General features: G+C 44.0%; 1 protein-coding gene across 1 annotated transcript in view; it reads left to right on the top strand.

Moving 5' to 3' along the window:
• The window catches only part of UNC79 (unc-79 homolog, NALCN channel complex subunit), a 212,821-nt gene extending 198,500 nt beyond the window's left edge, over nucleotides 1-14,321 (top strand). Inside the window, exons 50-52 of the mRNA XM_044389950.3 lie at nucleotides 1,617-1,694; nucleotides 11,427-11,468; nucleotides 13,162-14,321. Coding sequence (XP_044245885.2) covers nucleotides 1,617-1,694; nucleotides 11,427-11,468; nucleotides 13,162-13,362 — 321 coding nt within the window. The 3' untranslated portion in view covers nucleotides 13,363-14,321. The remainder of the gene's footprint in view (nucleotides 1-1,616; nucleotides 1,695-11,426; nucleotides 11,469-13,161) is intronic.
• The last annotated feature ends 5,226 nt before the right edge of the window (nucleotides 14,322-19,547 follow it).

The following is a 19,547-nucleotide window of genomic DNA, read 5'->3' as shown; positions in this document are numbered from 1 at the left end:
AATCTAGTAAAAACAACATTTGTTCATTCTGCTGAGTGCCGAAGAAAATTTCTGTGAAACTTCTACTTTGAAGGGCTGTTTTGTGCTGTAAAGTCAGAAGGAGATTCGTATTATTTTTGGATTCCAAGACAATTTGGAAAAACCCTAGCCCACTGGGTCATCCTTTTGTGGTATTTAAGAGCAGACCAACCACACATGTTCTCTCCACTCAGGGCTCAAAACCTGGAAGGAGCCTCCCCTTTTTGAGTTGCCCTAGGAGAACCTAAGCTCCCCAGTCTTTGGATCCAGTTCAGTTTTAATTCCGAACCTCACCAAGAGAGGGGCTGCTCGGAACCTCACTGGAAAACATCTGGGGTTTTGTTAGCATGAACCCACTTCATTGAACAAGCCTGGGTTAGTCCTGTGAGGTAAAGATTGGAGGGTGGAGGGAAGGAATGGACAAGGAAGCCCTTTGGTTCAGTTTGCTGCTTTGGAGGACGGTTCTCAGCTGGGCAAGCAGCAGTGAGTATCTTGGCTGGGGGGCCTCTATCAGCTGAATTCTCATCTGTGAGGGGGAGGGCGTCTGGAAGAACACCGTAAGGATGATTCCTGTGTGCCCAGGAACCCAGCAGTGCACTGTCCACAAAGGCATTCTGGAAATGACTTCTGATTGATTGATACTAGTCTGAGAAACATCTTCTCTCAGCTCTCATTGGAAAGGGGATTATACATATCCTTCCTTGTCTTTAGAGAAGCAGATGTTACAAAGCAATTCTGTATGGAGAGAGGTATTTTAGTTCAATTTAAAGGAAATTTATGTGACAATTTTAGGGTGCACAAACAGTTCTGAGATAAACATTTCTCGGATCATAGAGTCTGAGACTGAAGAAGAACTTAGAGATCAAGCATTCTGTTCTGCTAGTTTACAGACAAGGAAACCGGGACCTTCAATAGAGATTTGGTGTCCTTCTATTGTCATTAGTTTTTAGACACCATTAATACCTCTCCTCCAAATCCCTGATATATAGATGGTAGAAATGACTATTACAAATGAATTTTGTACAAAAAGTGCTACGAATGAGTTTGAATTAATTTTATCCTGAAAATTTTGTTAAACTCTATATGCCAGTCCAGTAAAATCCCCTTGGAGTGTTCAAAATCCAGCCTTAGGAATTTCTGAGGCGGGGAGACAGTATTTTTGAACCATCATTGACGTGGCTACCTTGTTCTGTAGAGGACAAAGCCGCAAAGACAGGTATGTAATTAGTTAAACAGCCACTTCAGGTGAAGAAACTGGGGAGAAAGGGTCAAGATGGAGAAAAGGACTCAAGGCCAAGTTCTGTAGTTGGAAAGAGGGCAGGAGAAGGCATGTATCCTCTGGTATGAATCCCACGCAGTGCAGACGAGCGGGATCAATCCCCAGATTCCATTGGCAGCCTGAGTCAGATAAGGAGGGCATGACAACTAGAAAAGCTCTGGAACTTTTTAGCGTCTGTTTCTAGTTGAAGTTCTAGAGGTGAATAAACACCACTCCTTGTGGTCCCCTTTGGTCATTGTGCCCAAAAGCCTCTGTGGGTGTAGACTAGCTTTCAAGGTTTCTGTATCACTGGAATTGATTTTCCCATTTGTTGTTTCAGATGGTAGAAATGGTGTGTCTTCATGTGATTAGTTTAATGGAGGCATTGCAAGAATGCAATTCAACAATTTTTGTCAAGGTAGGAAAATCTTATGATTTTTATAGACCGTTTCTTGCTGCTAAAAACAAATGTGAATGTACTTTGAATGTGCCTTCGAAGAGGAAAATAAAACTGATTTGGTTTTGACTTCCAGAGTTGGGGGCTGGAGGGTTCAGGCTCATGTAACAACCCTTCTCCATATGGTTATCATGTTATTTTTGCCCTTGCTCGACTGTGACGGACTCTAGCTGTGTTAGAGATGTTGGACCATGATGGCATGTTAAGACCAATAATGAAAATATTACTGGGCAACATTGATCTGAAAACGACCTTATATAAATTGGTTGGTGGTGTTGCATCTTGTAAGATATCCAGAAAACCAAGGAAAATCGTCTTTCATTGTTGAACTTGTTGGCTAGTATATTTCTCTAAGGTAAATTAATTTCGTTTCTAATATTACTATCCTAAATCACTGTTTAGTGTACAAAAGTAATTTAAGTATTTGTCATCTGCCCAAGGACATCAGACATACTAATATAATAAAAATTAGACTAAAGAATAACATGGTTTCTTACTCACTATCTTCTCACTCACTATCCACTTCCCCTCTTTTTCCTTTCCTTCCTATCCTTCCACCTCTTCATCTCACTGATTCTTTGCCCTTCCTCTACCAGTTCCACCTGCTGTTTATCTGTCACGTGTATATTCTATTGTCTCTGCCACCATCACCAACCCCCAGCACACAGAGCGCATCCGTCTGGGACCTTATAACTTGTTGTTTCGCTCCTTGGTTGACCCTATTCTTTGATAAAATTCACTTGTCAAGTTAACTCACACGATGCTGAAGAAAAGCAACCCATTTTTAGAGAAAACTTGACATTCTTCAGAACACTGCAAGGTAGCTGGTTCAAATGGGTTAGATAGAGCTTGATAGTCAACAGCAAAAGTCAACACCATGAGAGAAACTCTATGACTCACACTCAGATGACCATACATGATTTTATTTTTTGTAGCTTTATTAAGGTATAATTTAGATACAGTAAACTATATATATTTAAAATGTATAATTTGATAAGTCTTCACATACATTATACCCATGAAAACATCACCATAATCAAGATAATGAACATATCCCTTGCACCCCTAAAGTTTTCCCATATTCTTTCTAGTCTCTCTTTGCCACCACTCCTGTATCCTACCTCCCCATCCCCAGGCAACTACTGGTCTGTTTTGTGTCACTATTAGCTAGTTTGCATTTTCTAGGACTTTATATAAATGGATTTATATAATACTCAAGCTTTTTTCCTCACCTTCTCTCATTCAGAATTCTATTGAAATTAATCCATTTGGTTGCATGTATCAATAGACCATTTCTTTTTCTTGATAGTGTTCCATTGTGTAGCTATATCACATTTTCTTTATCCATTCATCAGTTAATGGACACATAGGCTGTTTTCAATTTGGGGCCAGTACAAATAAAGCTGCTATGAATATTCATGTGCAAGTGTTGATGTAGACATATATGCTTTCATGTATGTTGGATGAATGCCCAGGAGCGGACTGGCCAGGCCACATGATGTGTGTATAACTTTTCAAGAAACTGACAAACTGTTTTCCAAAGTGATTGTGCCCTGTTACGTTCACAGCAGCAGTGAGTGAGCATTTCAGTTGCTACACATCTTTTCAACACTTTGTATAGTCAGTCTTTCATTTTTAATCACCCTACAGATTGTGTACTGATATCTCATCATGGTTTTTTTTTTTTTAAGATTTTATTTATTTATTTGACAGAGAGAGACACAGCCAGTGTGAGAAAACACAAGCAGGGGGAGTGGGAGAGGAAGAAGCAGGCTGCCAGCGGAGCAGGGAGCCCAATGTGGGGCTTGATCCCAGGACCCTGGGACCACGCCCTGGGCCAAAGGCAGACACTTAATGACTGAGCCACCCAGGCGCCCCCTCATCATGGTTTAAAACTGCATGTCCCTGTTGACAGGTGACATTAAACATCTTTTCATGTGCTTATTTGCCATCCATGTATCTGCTTGGTGAAGTGTCTATTAAAATTATTTGTCCATTTCTTTAGTTGGGATGGATTTTTTTTCCTTATAATTGAATTTTAAGGCATAAGTCCTTTATCAGATATGGAATTTGTGAAGATTTTCTCTGTGGTTGTCTTCATTATCTTAACAGTGTCTTACGAAGAGCAGAAGGTCTTAATTTTGATGATGTACCATTTATCAAATTTTTCTTTTATGGGTCATGCTTTATTGTTGTATTTTTAAAAAATCTTTGTCTAATCCAAGGAGAATTGAGATCTTAACAATATCGAGTCTTCCAATCCATGAACACAGTATATTTTTTAAATGCTTTTGTTAACTTTTTTTCCAGAAATATTTTGTAGTTTTCTATGTACAGGACTAGCATATTTTTGTCAAATTCATCCCTACGTATATCATAGTTTTAGGGTATTTTAAGTGGTATGGATTTTTCTATATCTAAATTTGTGATTGTTCATTGCTAGTATTTAGAAATACAGCTGATTTTATATTGCTCTTTTACCCTGCGAACTCTTAAACTCATTTATTAGTGCCAGTAGCGTTTTTGTAGATGTCATCAGCTTTTCTGTATAGACAGTTGTGTTATGTGCAAAAATAAAGGCAGTTCTGTTTCTTCCTTTCCAGTCTTTATACCTTTTATTTCTTTGTCTTGTTGCATTGTTCTGGCTAGATCCTCTAGTTAAACAAGTTGAATAGAAGTCGTTGAGAGTGGGAAACCTTGCCTCGTTCCTGATCTTAGGAAGAAAGCATCCATCTTTCCTCATTAAATGTTAGCTGTCAATTTTCATAGGTACTCTTTGTCAAACAGAACAAGGTTCCCTTCTATTCTTGGTCGGCTACAAATTTTTGTCAGGAATAAATGTAGGACTTTTCAAATACTTTTCTTACATTTATTGAGACGGTTATTTGACTCTTCTTTCTTGACTGTTAACAAGATAAATTTTATGGATTGATTTTTGCATGTTTTTTCAAAAAGATTTTTTACTTATTATTTATTTGAGAGATAGAGAATAGTGAGAGACAGCACGAGCAGGGAGGAGAGGGAGAAGCAGTCTCCCTGTCAGGCCGGGAGTCCGACATGGGGCTCTATCCCAGGACCCCGGGATCATGGCCTGGACCAAAGGCAGATGCTTAACTGACTGAGCCACCCAGGCTTCCCTGATTTTTGCATGTTAAACCAATCTTGTATTCTCGGGACAAACCATACTTGGTTGTGATGTGTATTATCTATCCTTTTTATATCTTGCTGAATTGTATTTGCTAACATTTTAAAATAATTTGTTGCATTGATGTTCATGAGGGATGTTGGACTGTAATTTTCTTTTCTTGCGATAACTATTTTTGGTTTTCGTATCAGGGTAAAGATTGCCTCGTTGTGAGACCTTCCTTTTCTGTTTCTTCCTTTTTTTGTTTCTTGAAAAAGTTTGTATATATTTGGTGTTATTCTTCCCATAAATATTTGATAGAATTCATGAGTGGAACCGCCTGGGCTTAAAATTTTCTTTGCAGAAGGGTTTTTAATTACATATTCAATTTCTTTAATAGATGTAGGGCTATTTATCTGTTTATTCTTGTGTGATCTTTGGGGTAGTGTATGTCTTTCAAAGAATTTGTCTGTTTCATCAAAGTAGTCAATTTTATTGGCATGAAGCTACTCATAATATACTTTTAATAGCTGTAGGATCAGTAGTTATGTCACCTCTTTAATTCCTGACATTGGTGACTTGTGACTTTTTTTCCTGGTCAGTCTGTATAAAGGCATATCAATTTTAGTGAGTTTTGATTAAAAAATAATAACCAGCTTTTGAGTTGTTTTCATTGATTTTCTGTGTTTTTTGTTTCATTGATTTCTGTTTATTATATTCTTTCTTCTGATTACTTTAGCTTTAACTCACTCTTGTCTATTATAAATTTCCCTCTAAGCACTGGCTTAGCACTATCCCACAATTTGATATGTTGTGTTCTCATTTACATTCAGTTCAAAATACTTCCTAACTTCCATTTTGCTTTCTTTTTTGACTCATTTTTGGTTATCTAGAAATATATTATTTAGTTTCCACATATTTGGGGATTTTCTGGTTATGGGTTTTTAGTTCCTGTTTGTGGTCAGAGAACATACTGTATATGATTTCAATCATTTTAAATTTATTGAGACTTATTTTATGGCCCAGAACATAGTCTATGTTGGTAAATGCCCTACGTGCACAGGAAAGAATGTGTCTTCTGCTGTTGTAGGGTGTAGTTTCCTATGGTGCTTGTCCAAGTCTTCCATGTCCTTCCTGCTGTCTGTATACTTAGTCCATCAATTATTGAGAAAGGAGTATTGAAATATCTCTATAATTGTGTATTTGTTTATTCATCTTTTCAGGTTTTCCAGTTTTTGCTTCTTGTATTGTGAATCTCTGTTATTAGGTGCATAAATGTTTAAGATTATTAGGTCTTCTTGATGAAATGCGTTCTTCAGGGGCTGTCTTCACCCTCAGTAATCTTCTGTGCTATGAACAGTACTTTGATATTAATAAAGGCAGTCTGTTTTTCCTTTGACTAGTGTTAGATGGTCTATCTTTTTCTATCCTTTTGCTTTTTAACCTATTTGCGTCTTTATGCTTACAGTATATTTCTTACAGGCAGACGTAGCTGGGTGTTACATTTCTTTTAAATCTAGTCTGACAATCCCTTCCTTTTAGTTGAGGGACTTTAAACTATCTTCATTTAATGTGTTTTGTGCGACTGTTGGGCCTAAATCTGTCATCTTGCAATTTGTTTTCTGTATTTCCCATCTGTTCTTTGTCTCTTATTCCTTTTTTTTTTTCCATTTGCCTTCTGTTGGCTTGAGTTTTTAATGATTAAATTTGGCTACAATTTCCTCTTCTTTTTCTAGTTTCTTAAGATGGAAGGTTGTTCTTTTGAGAAACTTCTGTACTATCATCAGTGTTTAGTGCTCTGAATTTCTTCCTTTAGCTGCATTCTTCCAAATATTCCATTTCCATTCAATTCAAAATATTTACTAATTTTCCTTTTAGTTTCTTCTTTTCCCACGAGTTATTTAGAAGTAGAAGTGTGTTCTTTAGTTATCTTATTAGCTATATGTTTTAGTTTTTTGTGGCTGATTTGCAGTTTATGGTGTACATTTTTAAGTTATCACTGTCTCCTTCAAGTAATATCATATTCGTGTATAGTATAAGAATGAATGATAGTATCCATCCATTGCCAACCTTGCTGTCATCCATTTTCCTTCCGTGTATGTTATAAACCAAACCACACATTCTTACTATTTTTTTTTAAGATTTTATTTATTTATTTGACAGAGATAGAGACAGCCAGTGAGAGAGGGAACACAAGCAGGGGGAGTGGGAGATGAAGAAGCAGGCTCATAGCGGAGGAGCCTGATGTGGGGCTCGATCCCACGACGCTGGGATCACGCCCTGAGCCGAAGGCAGACGCTTAACCGCTGTGCCACCCAGGCGCCCCACACATTCTTACTATTTTTGCTTTAAACAGTCAGTTATCTCTTAAAGAGACTTAACATTTTTTCAGTGTTTTTTTATATATGCTGTTATTGCCATATTTATAGTTGCCATTTTCAGTGTTTCTCACTCCTTTTATAGATCTAAACTTCTTCCTTCTGCCCAAAGGATTTCCTTTACTATATCTTACACAGGTCTGCTGGTGATTGATTCCTTTGCTTTTGTACATGAGAAAGTATGTACTTTGCCTTCGTTTTTGAAAGATATTTTCACTGGGTATTGAATTCTAGATTCGAACGTTAGATTTTTTTTTTCAGTACTTTAAAGATATTGCTCCTCTACTCCAACTGCCCAGTTGTTTCCAACAAGAAATCTCTATTATTCTATTTTTTTTCTTCTGTATGTAATATGTCCTTTTTTCTTTTTTCTTTTTTTTTTTTTTTGGCTTCTTCTAAGATTTTCTCTTTACCATCATTGCTAAGCAAGTTGATAATGAAGCACCTTGGTGTAGTTTTCTTCATGTTTCTTATGCTTGGGTTTGTTGAGCTTCTTGGATGTGTGGATTTATAGTTTTCTTTATATTTGAAAAAGTATCAACTATTGTTTCTCCAGTATTTCCTTCTATGCCTCTACTCGACATCTCAGTATTTCCTCTACCTTCTTGACCATATGGAACATAGTTACAATAACTGTTCTAGTGTCCTTCTCTACTAATTCTGTTATCTATATCATTTTGGAGTCTTTTCCAGTTGGTTGATTTTTTTCTTTTTTCTTTTTCTCTTTTCTTTTCTTTCTTCCTTTTTTTTTTTTCTTTTTAGAGGTGGGTGACTGCCAGAGGAAGAGAGAGAATCTTAAGTAGGCTCCATGCCCAGTGCGGAGCCCAGTGTGGGGCTTGATCTCACAACCCTGAGATCATGACCTGAGCCAAAATCAAGAGTTGGATGCTTAACGGACTGAGCCATCCAGGCGCTCCTCCAGTTGATTGATTTTTATTCTCATTATAAGTCGCCTTTTCTTGCTTCTTTGTATGCCTGCTAATTTTTTATTACATTCTTCACATTTTGAATTTGACTTTCTTGGGTGCTGGATATTTTCGTATCCCTATAAATATTTTTTTGAGCTGTATTTTGTGATATTGTTAAATTATTTAGAGTAGTTTTTTCCTTTTGAGACTTGCTTTTAAGCCTTGTCAGGTGATCAGAGCTGCATTTCATCTAGAGCTAACGTTTCTTCAGCACTAAGGTAATAGCTTTGTGAGTATCCTACTTGATATTCTGTTAGTTAAAGAATTTAAATTAAAAAAAAAAAAGGAATTGTCCACTCTAATTTGTGGGAACACAAACCATTGCTGACACTGTGTGATCGCCACTCTAATCTTTTTGGGTTGTTTTTTCTTCAGCCTCGGGTAGTTTTCTCACATGAGTGCACTGGTCACTATGTAGCTGATGACTCAAGGGGGACCCTTTACAGATCTTTAGAGTTCTCTCTCTCGCTGTCTCTCTGTCTCTCTTTCTGTGCAACCCTCCTCTCCAGTACTCTGCCTGACAAACAACACACCTTCGCCTCCCTGGACTCCCAGCTGCATTTCCTCAACTCAGGAAAACAGTCAGGCTCTGCCCAGGTCCTGCAAACTTTCTAGGCAGTGAGCTAGGATAATTGTAGGGCTTACCTTGTTTCCTCTCCCTCAGGGATCGCTGTGCTGCCCTGCTGATGCCCAGGGTCTGAAAACCATTGTTTCATAAACTCTGTCTGAAATTTTAGTTGTTCGAGGCAGGAGGGTAAAACTGGTCTTTGTTACTCCATCTTTGCTGAAAGAGAAAATTTCACACCGAGGCCTGGAACAAGCATGGAGTGAAATGAATATATTCTAACTGAGCAGAAAGTCTTGATCCTGTAGCATAAACCAAGATAAGAAGAAAGGTATCACTTTTATTTTGGTGAAAAACAACCTATTTTTTTTAATGTCCTTCAGTTTTCTGGATATCATTTCTGGAGAGGGAAAAAACCCCCAACCAACTTTATTATAATTACATTACAGAACCCAGAATACATTACATCTAATTCTTACTGACAGCTTTGTAGGAGCCACTAGCAAAAGGGAACTGAAATGAATGTTATTCAGTAAGTCAGATTAGCATTCCTGAAGTAGAATGACTGTTGGATTATATAATGCTATCAATAATTATGAGATTTAACTTGAAGACTTTAGTCATGAGATTCATAAATAACAACCCTGAAGGTCCTTTGTGGGTATGTATTAGAATGATATGGTCACATGTTTCATAAATGGGCTAATAGCAAAAACCTTTCTCAAACCAACCTCACTATTTCCCTTGATTGCCTCATACAGGCCGTTAGCCCCAAGAATAGCTCTGGGAAAGGTGTCCACCCAGGGTCAGAGTACTCAGTGCTTCTTGGCTCCTACCCTGCTTGGTCCCTCAGGATCTTAACAGGAGGTTAGTTTGGGTCTCTCCTAAATGCCAAGAGGCATATGGGCCTGCCCCATATTAAATAGCTTAGAAGTCAACAAAAGTTACAAAAGTTTGTAGACATTAGGACCCTTAGAGCTTGTTTTTTGTCATTGTATAGACATTGGAAAGGAAGTGGTTAGACTAGTTTATTTTTCCCAATCAGAATGTTTACATGAGCCAGTCCTGCTAATGGCCAGAGAACATAGCTTTCTCTGTCACTGACCTTTGTAATCCCACAGTTTGTTGTAAGGGTTGGTGGTTGGAGGAAGCAGAAAGAAAATGTAATTTTCTGATTAAAAAAAAATTTTTTTTTACATTTTCTGATATTTTGAGTTTTAGTCCGATTATATCCTCTGGTGCATACCATACGCTGTTCCAGTACCAGGGCCTGGGTGGCTGAAACACAGAAACTTCTTATCCCACAGTTCTGGAAGCCAGAAATCTGAGGTTAAGGGGTCGGCAGAGTTGTTCCCTGTGAGGGCTGTGATGCGGAGTCTGTTCCATCCTTCACCCCCCTCACTTCTGGGGGTTTTTGGCAGTCTTTGGCGTTCTTGGGCGTGTAGACTTCTGCCTTCATCTTTGTGTGGGGCTCTCCCTGTGGGCGGACCTGTGTCCAGATTTTCCCCTTTTTATAAGGGCATCAGTCATCTTGGATGAGGGGCCCACCCTACCGTCGAATGACCTCATCTTAACTAATTACATCTGCATGGATCCCTCTTCCAAATAAGGTCACATTCTGAAGCAGTGTGGGTAGGGACTACCGTGTATTTTGAGGGGGTACGATAGAGCCCATGACAACTGTACTCCTCTATTGAACAGGAGGAGGGGGTTGGAAGGAATACAGAGCGGAGAGATACGATGCTTATTCGTGTGTTAAAGATTTGAGCCGCGCCCTCATAAGGAACCTAGCATTTCCGAACTTACTGGACCAGCGCCCCCCCACCCCCCATTTAAACCCACCAAACTAGAGAGCTGTGGAACACACTCTGGGAAACACTATTCTGTCCCAGACTTCTGGATTTATGAGGCCTTTTGGTCCAGAGGGATGAACCATGGCTGAGAGACCAGAGCAGGGAGAGGAGAGCTGCTGCTGGAGGCCCTTGGGCCAGACACCCTGTGACCTCCTAGGAAGGGCACAGCAGAGGGGCTCAGGTGGGACAGAGGGGCAGCGGAAGGGCAAGGCCCCACATGCCTGCAGTTTGAGCACCTCGCTCTCTGCCAGAGCAGGGACCCTCCGCTTGCCTGCGTGCCACCGCGCTGCTGGCCCAAGTCCCTCTTGTTGTGGCCCCCCTTCCAGATCACAGTCAGGCGACCTCGGGGAGTGCTTTTTTCCTACCACTGGAGGATTTTGGCCACTTCCTGGCGAGGTATTCTTAACAACTACGGGAAATAGAGTCGCCGTCCTACTCGGGGGACTCCATTTTAGAGATCCCCGTGGAGGAAATTCTATTTCAAGAAAGTGAGGATTTAATTAAATAAATACACATTTCATTTCCCGTGTGTGGTAGCTTTCAAGAGACAATCAGTCATTGACTCTAGAGTGTGTGTTCCGGGCACTCATGGGGGCCACTCATTAACCTCCCAATGCTACCAGCTCAGCGGGGTTTGGCCTCAGAAAGATGTTTTTCCGTTAATGGATAACTCCACAGCAGGGTCCCATCCCCTTTGTGATGTTAAAGGGGTTCTGTGTGCCCAGCCTTCCCAGGTGGTAGCTGAAGCTTATGGGGGTGGGGACGGAGAACGCGAATAACAAGGCTTCTGTGTTTCTCCACACAGCTGATACCTATGTGGTTGCCAATGATTCAGTCAAATATCAAGGTAAGTCATCGCTGGGTAGACCAGAAGCTCAGTTCCCTCCAGAGAGGGTCATAACATTAACAGCGCTCCCTGAGGCGCCACTTGCTGTGGAGAAAGGTGACCTCACCCTCCTCCTGGCCTCAGGGGGCTGATACAGCGGGAGACCCTGTAGGCCGAGGATGGGGCGTGCAGGCTGAGGCGATGGCAGGGGCCATGCTTGTACTATATGCTATCCATGAGGGTACAAGTGGAGGGGGGAGCCGAGTCCGAGCGAGGCTCATCCCACCTTCTGTGGACACGCATGGCCTCTGAGCCCAGGCATATTCAGGCTATTTCCTGGCCACTAAAATAGACTTTTTATGGGGCGCCTGGCTGGCTCGGTCGATAGATTATGTGACTTAATCTTAGGGTCGTGAGTTCAAGCCCCACGTTGGGTGTAGAGATTACTTCAAATAAATGAAATAAATAAACTTTAAAGAAAAATAAAATAGACTTTTTGTGACAGGAAGGATTTTATTAAGGAAGGCTAACGTTGAATGAATGACAGAACTGAGCCAGAAGGGAAGGGTCCTGCCCCCTTGTTCTACCGATGAGAAAACACGGGATCAGAAAGAGGAATCACTTGGCCAGGGCTCCACAGCCAGGAAGGGAAGGACCCTATCCCCGTGTCTTTCCCATCGGTAGGCCCCACCTTGAGTGACGCATCGTCATTGTTGGGCCAGACGTACTCCATGATTAGTCAAGGTTCCTAGGGCTCGACATGATGATGGCAGAGCTAGCCACTTGCCCCACCCAAAACTGGGCTCTGTCTAGGGCACCAGGAGCACAGGGGAGAAGGTGGAAACCTTCTTGCTGAATTTCTTCTCAGAGTCAGGGAGGGATGTTAGTGAATAGAAGAGGGCTGACCTCAAGGTCCCCAGACACCAAGAGAGAAATGCAGCTGTCAGCAGTGAAGGTCGGCTTTGAGTCCGGGGTCATGGTGTTGGTGCCATTTGTGGCCACAGGTGGGGGTGCCTGCACTGCTGAAAACCTTCTCTTGTGCTTTTCCTGTAAAAACAGTTGCTTTTTCCAGATTGCCCCTCCCCCTGCTCTAGGGAAATCCGAGGCCAACAGAGCTTACAACCTAGCCTCTTTGTGTGCATTACCACGAGAACAGAGAGACTACAATCATGATTAAAATGTACCGAGCAACTATTGTGCCAACTTCTATCCTAAACCCTCCATGAACTCACCCTTAAAAGAAAACCCCATGAGGTGTTACTCTCCCCAGTCTGCCCATGAGAAAAATTCAAACACAGAAAAACCTTGTTCTAGACTTGTCCACAGGGGGGCTAGGATCTGGACCCAGGGAACTGGCAGCAGAGCCCAAGCCCCAGGCCCGTGTGGCGACCGGCTCTGGGGGACACGTATGTGCGTCCACCCCTAACCCAGCGCGTCAGCGTACGTTCCCCTTGCAGCGAATGAGTCGGGGTGGAAATGGCGTTACTTGGATGGACCTGGGCCAGAGTGACTTTAGAATCTCAGTCCCTGGCCCGCGTCCGCCACCCTGCCCACCGCCAAACGTGAGAGGTTGGCCTTCGTGTTGAGGCCTGGCGGCCCTCGCTCCACAGGAGAGTTCTGCCTGCAGGAGAAGCCCGGGCTGGCGCTCCCTTGGGTAGACGGCAGACCCTGGAAGGAGAGAAACTAAACTCGCTGTCTCGCCCTTCCTCAACAGCACTTATCGGCCGGACTCCAGCTTCGCCTCCAGGCCATTCAGAACAACGTGAACCACCACAGCCTGAGGACGCTGCCCGGCTCGGCCCCGAGCAGCGCCGGCCTGGTGGCCCTCCGCAAGTGGCTGCAGTGTACCCAGTTCAAAATGGCCCAGGTGGAGATCCAGTCCTCGGACGCGGCCTCTCAATTTTATCCTCTATGAGCGGACTCCTCGGCTCTCAGTGTCAACACTCTGGTTTAGCAATAATGGGTTTCAAAACAAAACAATTTGATCCAAGCAGGTTGGGGACATATTGGTACTGTACATTCTCTTTCTAGTTTAGTAAAAAAAAAAAAAAAAAAGACGTGCAAAAGGCCGGAGAGGGCCCAAAACATGAAGCTTTCTTGCTACACATCTTTCTGATGACTCCTTGGGCTATCTGATTAAGTGTTTCCTTACATTATTTTTTAAAAACCGAATCATTTTTCTTTAACTAACTTCTATTTTTTTTAAGAAAAAAAAAAAAAACAATAGACTGGTGGGTACTCACAGAAAAGTTGTATAAGTCCCCCTGTTGCTATTTTTGATGATAGAGAATAAATAGGGTTTTTGAAACCTTTGTAGTGTTTTTTCTTAAAATCCACTCTTGGCAATGCAATAAAAAAAAAAAAAAAAAAACCCGTCACCATAAGCCAGTGACACTTGACTGAAGCTTTTTGTCATTATCCTGGGAAAAGTGGCAGCTTGCAAGGACCATTACAAAGTGCACTTAGAAATTAGGTGGTTAAACTGTGCCAATGGTTTTTCTTTGTTTTATAATATCATTTTCCAAAACTGTCCAGTAAGTTTTATTATTTTTAAAACTAATTTTTCAACTCATTCGTTCTAGGCTGTACTTTCTTGTAAGCTTTATGAGAACCACTTTAGTTTTGTGAATAATAAATTTTATTCTTTTGTTAATACTTGTATACAATTCAATTTAAAACTGTAGATTGCATACTGGACCAGACGACCCCCCACACTGGCACAGAGCACTGCACCTGGAGTTATGTTTCATAAAACGGGATTTTAATAGTGTAAGAGCACCAAGATTTATCAGCACTTCTACTTAGCATTTGACTGTGCATTCACAAATGATATTTCTCTTCTCTATCCCTGTAATGCACTGACTACAAGAAGACTTACTATACATTTAAGCTGTATATTGACATGCTATTAAATGCATTTTTTTTATTATCTTTGTGAGCCTGGGGTTTTTTAAAAATCAGTTTATACGTTGCTTATAAACTTGTAAAACTTCTAACTTCCCTTAAAATTAGATACAGCTATTGAGAGGAAAAGGCTTTCTTTCTTTCAGGTCATCTGGTAAGAGAAATACACAGTTTATTTGAAGTCTGTTCTCCAGGAAGGACCTTGAGGGCATGAGGCATTGCTCTTTTTTTCTTTATTATTATTATTTTTTTATGTCGGTTATCATCAAGAGGCCTCTCTCTTCCACTGGGAAGTTTGAGAACTTCATGCTTCTCAGGGGGAAACAGGTCCTCAAATGTTGAAGTGTTTCGCATGAGTTCTAGAAAGACAGGGTGGCCGAACTTCATCCCTATGAGAACTTGCAGGGAACCAGTCGGTCCCCAGATTAAGAATGTAGAAACTAGGTCATTCTTCTTGTTTTATGAAGGAGCTCTTCTGAAAGGCCTCCCCCCAGCTAGAATCCTCCCCGTTGTGCTTGGTTATGCCTCCGTCAACGTTCTGACTTCTGTAGAAAGTCGTGCGTGTATTTATTGCACTTGGAAACCGTGACAGCTTAGAGGTTCTGTCCGGTCTCTGTATCCCCAGGGTCTGGCACGTACCCCCAGTGTAATTAACGTCCCTTGAACGGAATGGATTTGATTAAGCAACTGGTCTTTCTTGAGCTCCCCAGGGGGCTTAGCAAGGGCTGAACTGTGACATTTTCTTTTCGAGCAGTGATTCCTGGAGGGGGTAATGGAAACAGGCCCGCAGAGGAGGACTTGGCTTCTTTCTGTGTGGCGGGTTTGACTGATGCCACTCTTGGCTCGTCCTGAGTCCACCCCACTACAGGCAGCCCCGTTCTACCAGCAGACAAGGTCTGGAGTCCTCCCCAGGCTCTTCTCCAAGCCCCGTTCTTTCAATGGACTGCTGCCTCAGTTTCTCTTGTATTTGCATCCCCCCCCCCAAGGGCTGGAGAGGAACCCTCAACTCAGCCCTCTTGCCTGCGCCCCTATCTAAAACTTACTGCTGTCCGGGATGTTTCCTTTACCCCAGTCACAATCGGGGTCTTGGCCCCACCCAGGCAGGTCTTCTTACCCCTGAGAACTGTGACCCGCTGTCCTGCCAGCCTGACCCAAATACTGTCCCTGCTGGGACCCTGCCACTTCCCTGGTTTATAAAGACCAGTAAGCTGCTTCTCTGGCCTCCGCTGTCCTCAGGCCCGTCCCCCAGTGTCGTCATCTTCTTCTAGCCTTGTGTCAGTCACCCTCTCCCACCCGCCAGCAAGTCAGACTTAGGCTCTTGCAAGAAAAGAGTTAGGACAAGAGAGGACAGAAGGCACTTGAGCAGGGTCGGCCCTAACGAGTAAGAGGAGAAACCGTTCACCTAGATCAGGGGTCAGCCCACCTGTTTCTGTAAGGTTCTATCAAAACACAGCCGCACCCAGCATGTACCTATGGTCTATGACGCCTTTGTGCTGCAAAGGCAGAGGTAAAGAGCTGGGACAGCAATGTGCGGCTCTGAAAGCCTAAAATATTTACCACCTGGCCCTTTATGGAAAAAGTCTGCTGACCCCTGGCCTGGTTGACGGCCACGGACAGAATGCGCGTGGAACCCTTGCGTGGCTATAGCTTCCTGCCACCTCAGGGCTTTCGAAATTTTGTTACTAATATTTCCTCCTCAGTTCCACAGGGACCATGACACATTCTCCTTCACAGGGTTGTTGAGGTGAGAAAAGAAAGCGAGGAAAGGGAGCAATGCCTGGAGCACGGAAAGCACTCGAAGTTACGCCTTCCTGTTCTTTTTCGCACGTTAAAGCCTAGGGAAGCAAAGCTACTTGCCCGAGGTCACACGACGAGTAAGAGGCAGAGCTGAAACTTGACCACAGGCTGTCTAACCCAACCACCGTGCTCTTGACCACTGCCCAACACACCCCAGCCCCACGTGGCAGCCTGGCAGCCGCAGAGGACACAGAGAATCCAACAAATTTCGCCTGATCCCGAGTTGGCCAGTACTGATCATTGGCTTGGAGAAGGGCCAAGGTGTAGATCCCATGTTCCCTCCGCTGTGGAATCCTACTGGCTTCAGAGTGTGAAGAGAACATTCTGAGATGCCCACGGGGAGACTGAGCCCAAATCTGCAGATGAGTAGATTCCATGATCGTGTGCAGTGGACACGCCTCTTACTAGTTGGGTGACCTCGGACAAGCTATTAAACCTCTATGGACTTCTGTTTTTCCTTATCTGTAAATGGAGCTATCTACCCATCTCTCGGGGTGATGGAAGGCTCACGTGGGTGGAGGACTGTGATGGCACTTGGGAGACTTCAGAATCTCTGGACCGCCAGGAAGATCAGTGCCGGCTTAAGAAGATCACTCGAGGGGACAGCTCACAGCTGCAGACTCACCTGGTTTTTCCTCCAGCTAGTCCCTCAGAAGCAAGACCTACAAGGCCATGAGAGCCAAACGTGATCAGTAGCCAAGGGTGTCCAGTCTCCACTGTACCGGAATCCTCTCTTTGCAAGTGTGTCGTTCTGCCTATCGTCGGGATGTTTTCAGCAAATCTCTTCCCAGAGGGTCCTCTCTGAGGTCAAGTGCTTGCAACAACTGCTCCATTTCCAAGCTACAACAGGCCAAATAAGGATTGGATGGGATTGGATTAGAGAAGACGGGTTAGCCACCAAGACTCTTTCCTGAGCTGGGGTTGAAGGGCCTCTGGTGATAACTGGACAATGTGGATCATTTCATTACTTCTTTAGTAGAATTAATTTGCAAATATGTATATTCGGGCAGATGGAGTGTTTTGACAGTAATGGAAGTAGTTGGAACTCGGTGGAATAGTACCAGACCCATGTTTTCCTGAGAGTTGATCCCTTTGGGAGATGGCTAAACTCTTATTCAGAAAAGGTTGGCCAGTTCATTCCACCGACAGGAGCCACAAGCAGGAAGCCTCTTGAATAGGTTTCGAGAGAAACCAAAAGAGCCATCATGGATTGAGTGTCTACTAGGTCCTGAGCACTTTACATACGTTACCTTTTCTCCTCTTAGCACCCCCCACACTATGATTCCCATTTTGCAGGTGGGGTCACTGAGGCCCAGAGGTTATAGGACTTCTCCAAGGTCAGGCAGCTGGCTGTAAGAGCATTAGGACGAGACCGTGTCTGACTTCAGGGCAGAGCTCCACTCAATAAAGATTAACATCTCCTCCCTTTTTCTGGGCTCTTTGGGCCAACATGTGACAAGAGCATGGGGCAGAGAAGTCCGAGGGCTTTCTTGGGGGCAGCTCCATCTTGGTGTTTCTGTTTATTGATCATTTATCATAAATTCCCATCAAGCCAGCGTCAGCTTCGTCTGACAAGGGCATTTTCCCCTTTGCTTTGGGGAATCCATCTATTTGGAAAAAAAACTATAGCTCACACATTGAATCACATTCAGTGTTCCACTTAATGGAATAGTTTTATGGGAAAGAACAAAAATTTATGAACTGAAGCGTTTGATGATGAACCCTTAGATTGGGGGGCTGCTGGGAGTTGGCTCAGCCCTGCAGACGCTTGCCTCAGTTAATTGTAACCCTCGCTGCCATGTGGGAGGCCTTACTACCTGTCCAGTGCTGCCGAATGACATCTCATCTAATCGTCACAAAGCGATGTGAGGAAGGTACTTCCATTATCAGCCCCATATTACAGATGAGAAAAACGAGGCACAGAAAGATAATACTTGCAGAAATCACTCAGTAAAAGGTAGAACAAAATTTGAACCCAGTTCTGCCTGCCTCCAAACACCCTGGTCCCTTCTACTACATAATCAGATAGTTACTGATGGGTAGAGTCCTACGCCGCCCCCCTGACCGACGGCGAGGTCTGCGCCCCCAAAGTCCCCACCTGGCAGACTACTGGTTGACCTTGGCCCACGGTATGTTTAGCTGATGAGCTTCAACTTTCCATTTCTCCTTTGGGTTTGAAATCTCTTTGATGGCCCACACAGGCCCCAGTTTTATACAGGTCCCACTGCTGACCTCTGTCTCCCGAGCAGGATGACTCAAAAGCCACTTAGCAAAGCCCTGTTGCCTCTACGTTGATCTGCAAGGCCTGGCTTGTGTCCCACATTCGCCTGCCAGGCGGCCGTGTGACTTTGCCACCCAGTTAAGACTGACCCCACGTTTTATGCGCTCCCTCCGCCAGCCAGTGACGAAGGAGGACTTGGGGCTGCTCTCAGCCCCTCGTGGCCTTGCTGCCCCCGGCGCCATTCCTCTGCCCCATCCATGTGGCTGCTGATTGGGGCCCCTGCCCCTCCACATGCCCACGCGTCCGTTTGATCTCATTTCTGATTGATGCCGGGCTCCCCCGTCTGCCGCCTTCCCGGTTTCTCCCACCTCTGAGAATGGAGGTCAGTGGGTGGTGCCCGGTGAGCCCCTGGCACCGGCTCTTTGCTGCGGGGGGCACAGGACATTGGCAGAAGCCGCGGATTTGGTTGAAACAAAGAGCTGGCTTTTTAATTATGCAGCCCAGACAGGCCCCCACCAGCAGGCCGGTGGAGAGGGGAGCCTCCCGGGGCTGCCTGGCAGACGCCCTGATTTCCGCTCCTTCGAGTGGCCACTTGGAAGAGAAAGGAACCAGCAAGTAATCAAGCGTGAAGGACAGAAACACTCCAGGTGAGGACAATCACGCCGCTGAGCAGGGGGTGGGAGTGCTGTGCAGAGGGGGATCAGGCCAGTTCCCGACAGCGACAGCGGGGCGCACCCAGAGCCTGCTGCTCAGAGTGCTTGCGGCCCGGCTGAGGGCTGGGGGAGGCAGAGGATGGGGACGCAAGACAGGCTGGGCAGCCAGCTCGGTTGGAGACCTGGCCCAGACCTGTCCTGTGAGCGTGGGCACGTCCCTCCATAAGCCTCGGTTTCATCAACGGCCAAACAGAGATGGTACTTGCTCTCTTCCAGCCTGTTTGCAGAGAGCGAGTGAGATGATGTCTGTCGGTAGCTAGCGCAGAGAGAGAGCCGTAGCAAGGAGGACACCCAACCTTTACGGAGCGCTCGCCACTCCTAGGTATGCCAGGCTCTGTGCTAAGCACCCAACGTTCACGCAGCCGTGGGGTCCTCAAACTGTAATGCCGCGTGACAGGTGCCGTTGTGCTGGAACAGTCGCTGCTTGCAGTGGGAACTGGGCTCAAGTCCCTAGTGCGGGCCCCC

This window comes from Ursus arctos, unplaced genomic scaffold, assembly GCF_023065955.2.
Source record: "Ursus arctos isolate Adak ecotype North America unplaced genomic scaffold, UrsArc2.0 scaffold_25, whole genome shotgun sequence".
Lineage (NCBI taxonomy): Eukaryota > Metazoa > Chordata > Mammalia > Carnivora > Ursidae > Ursus > Ursus arctos.
This window is presented reverse-complemented; position numbering and strand designations above follow the sequence as displayed.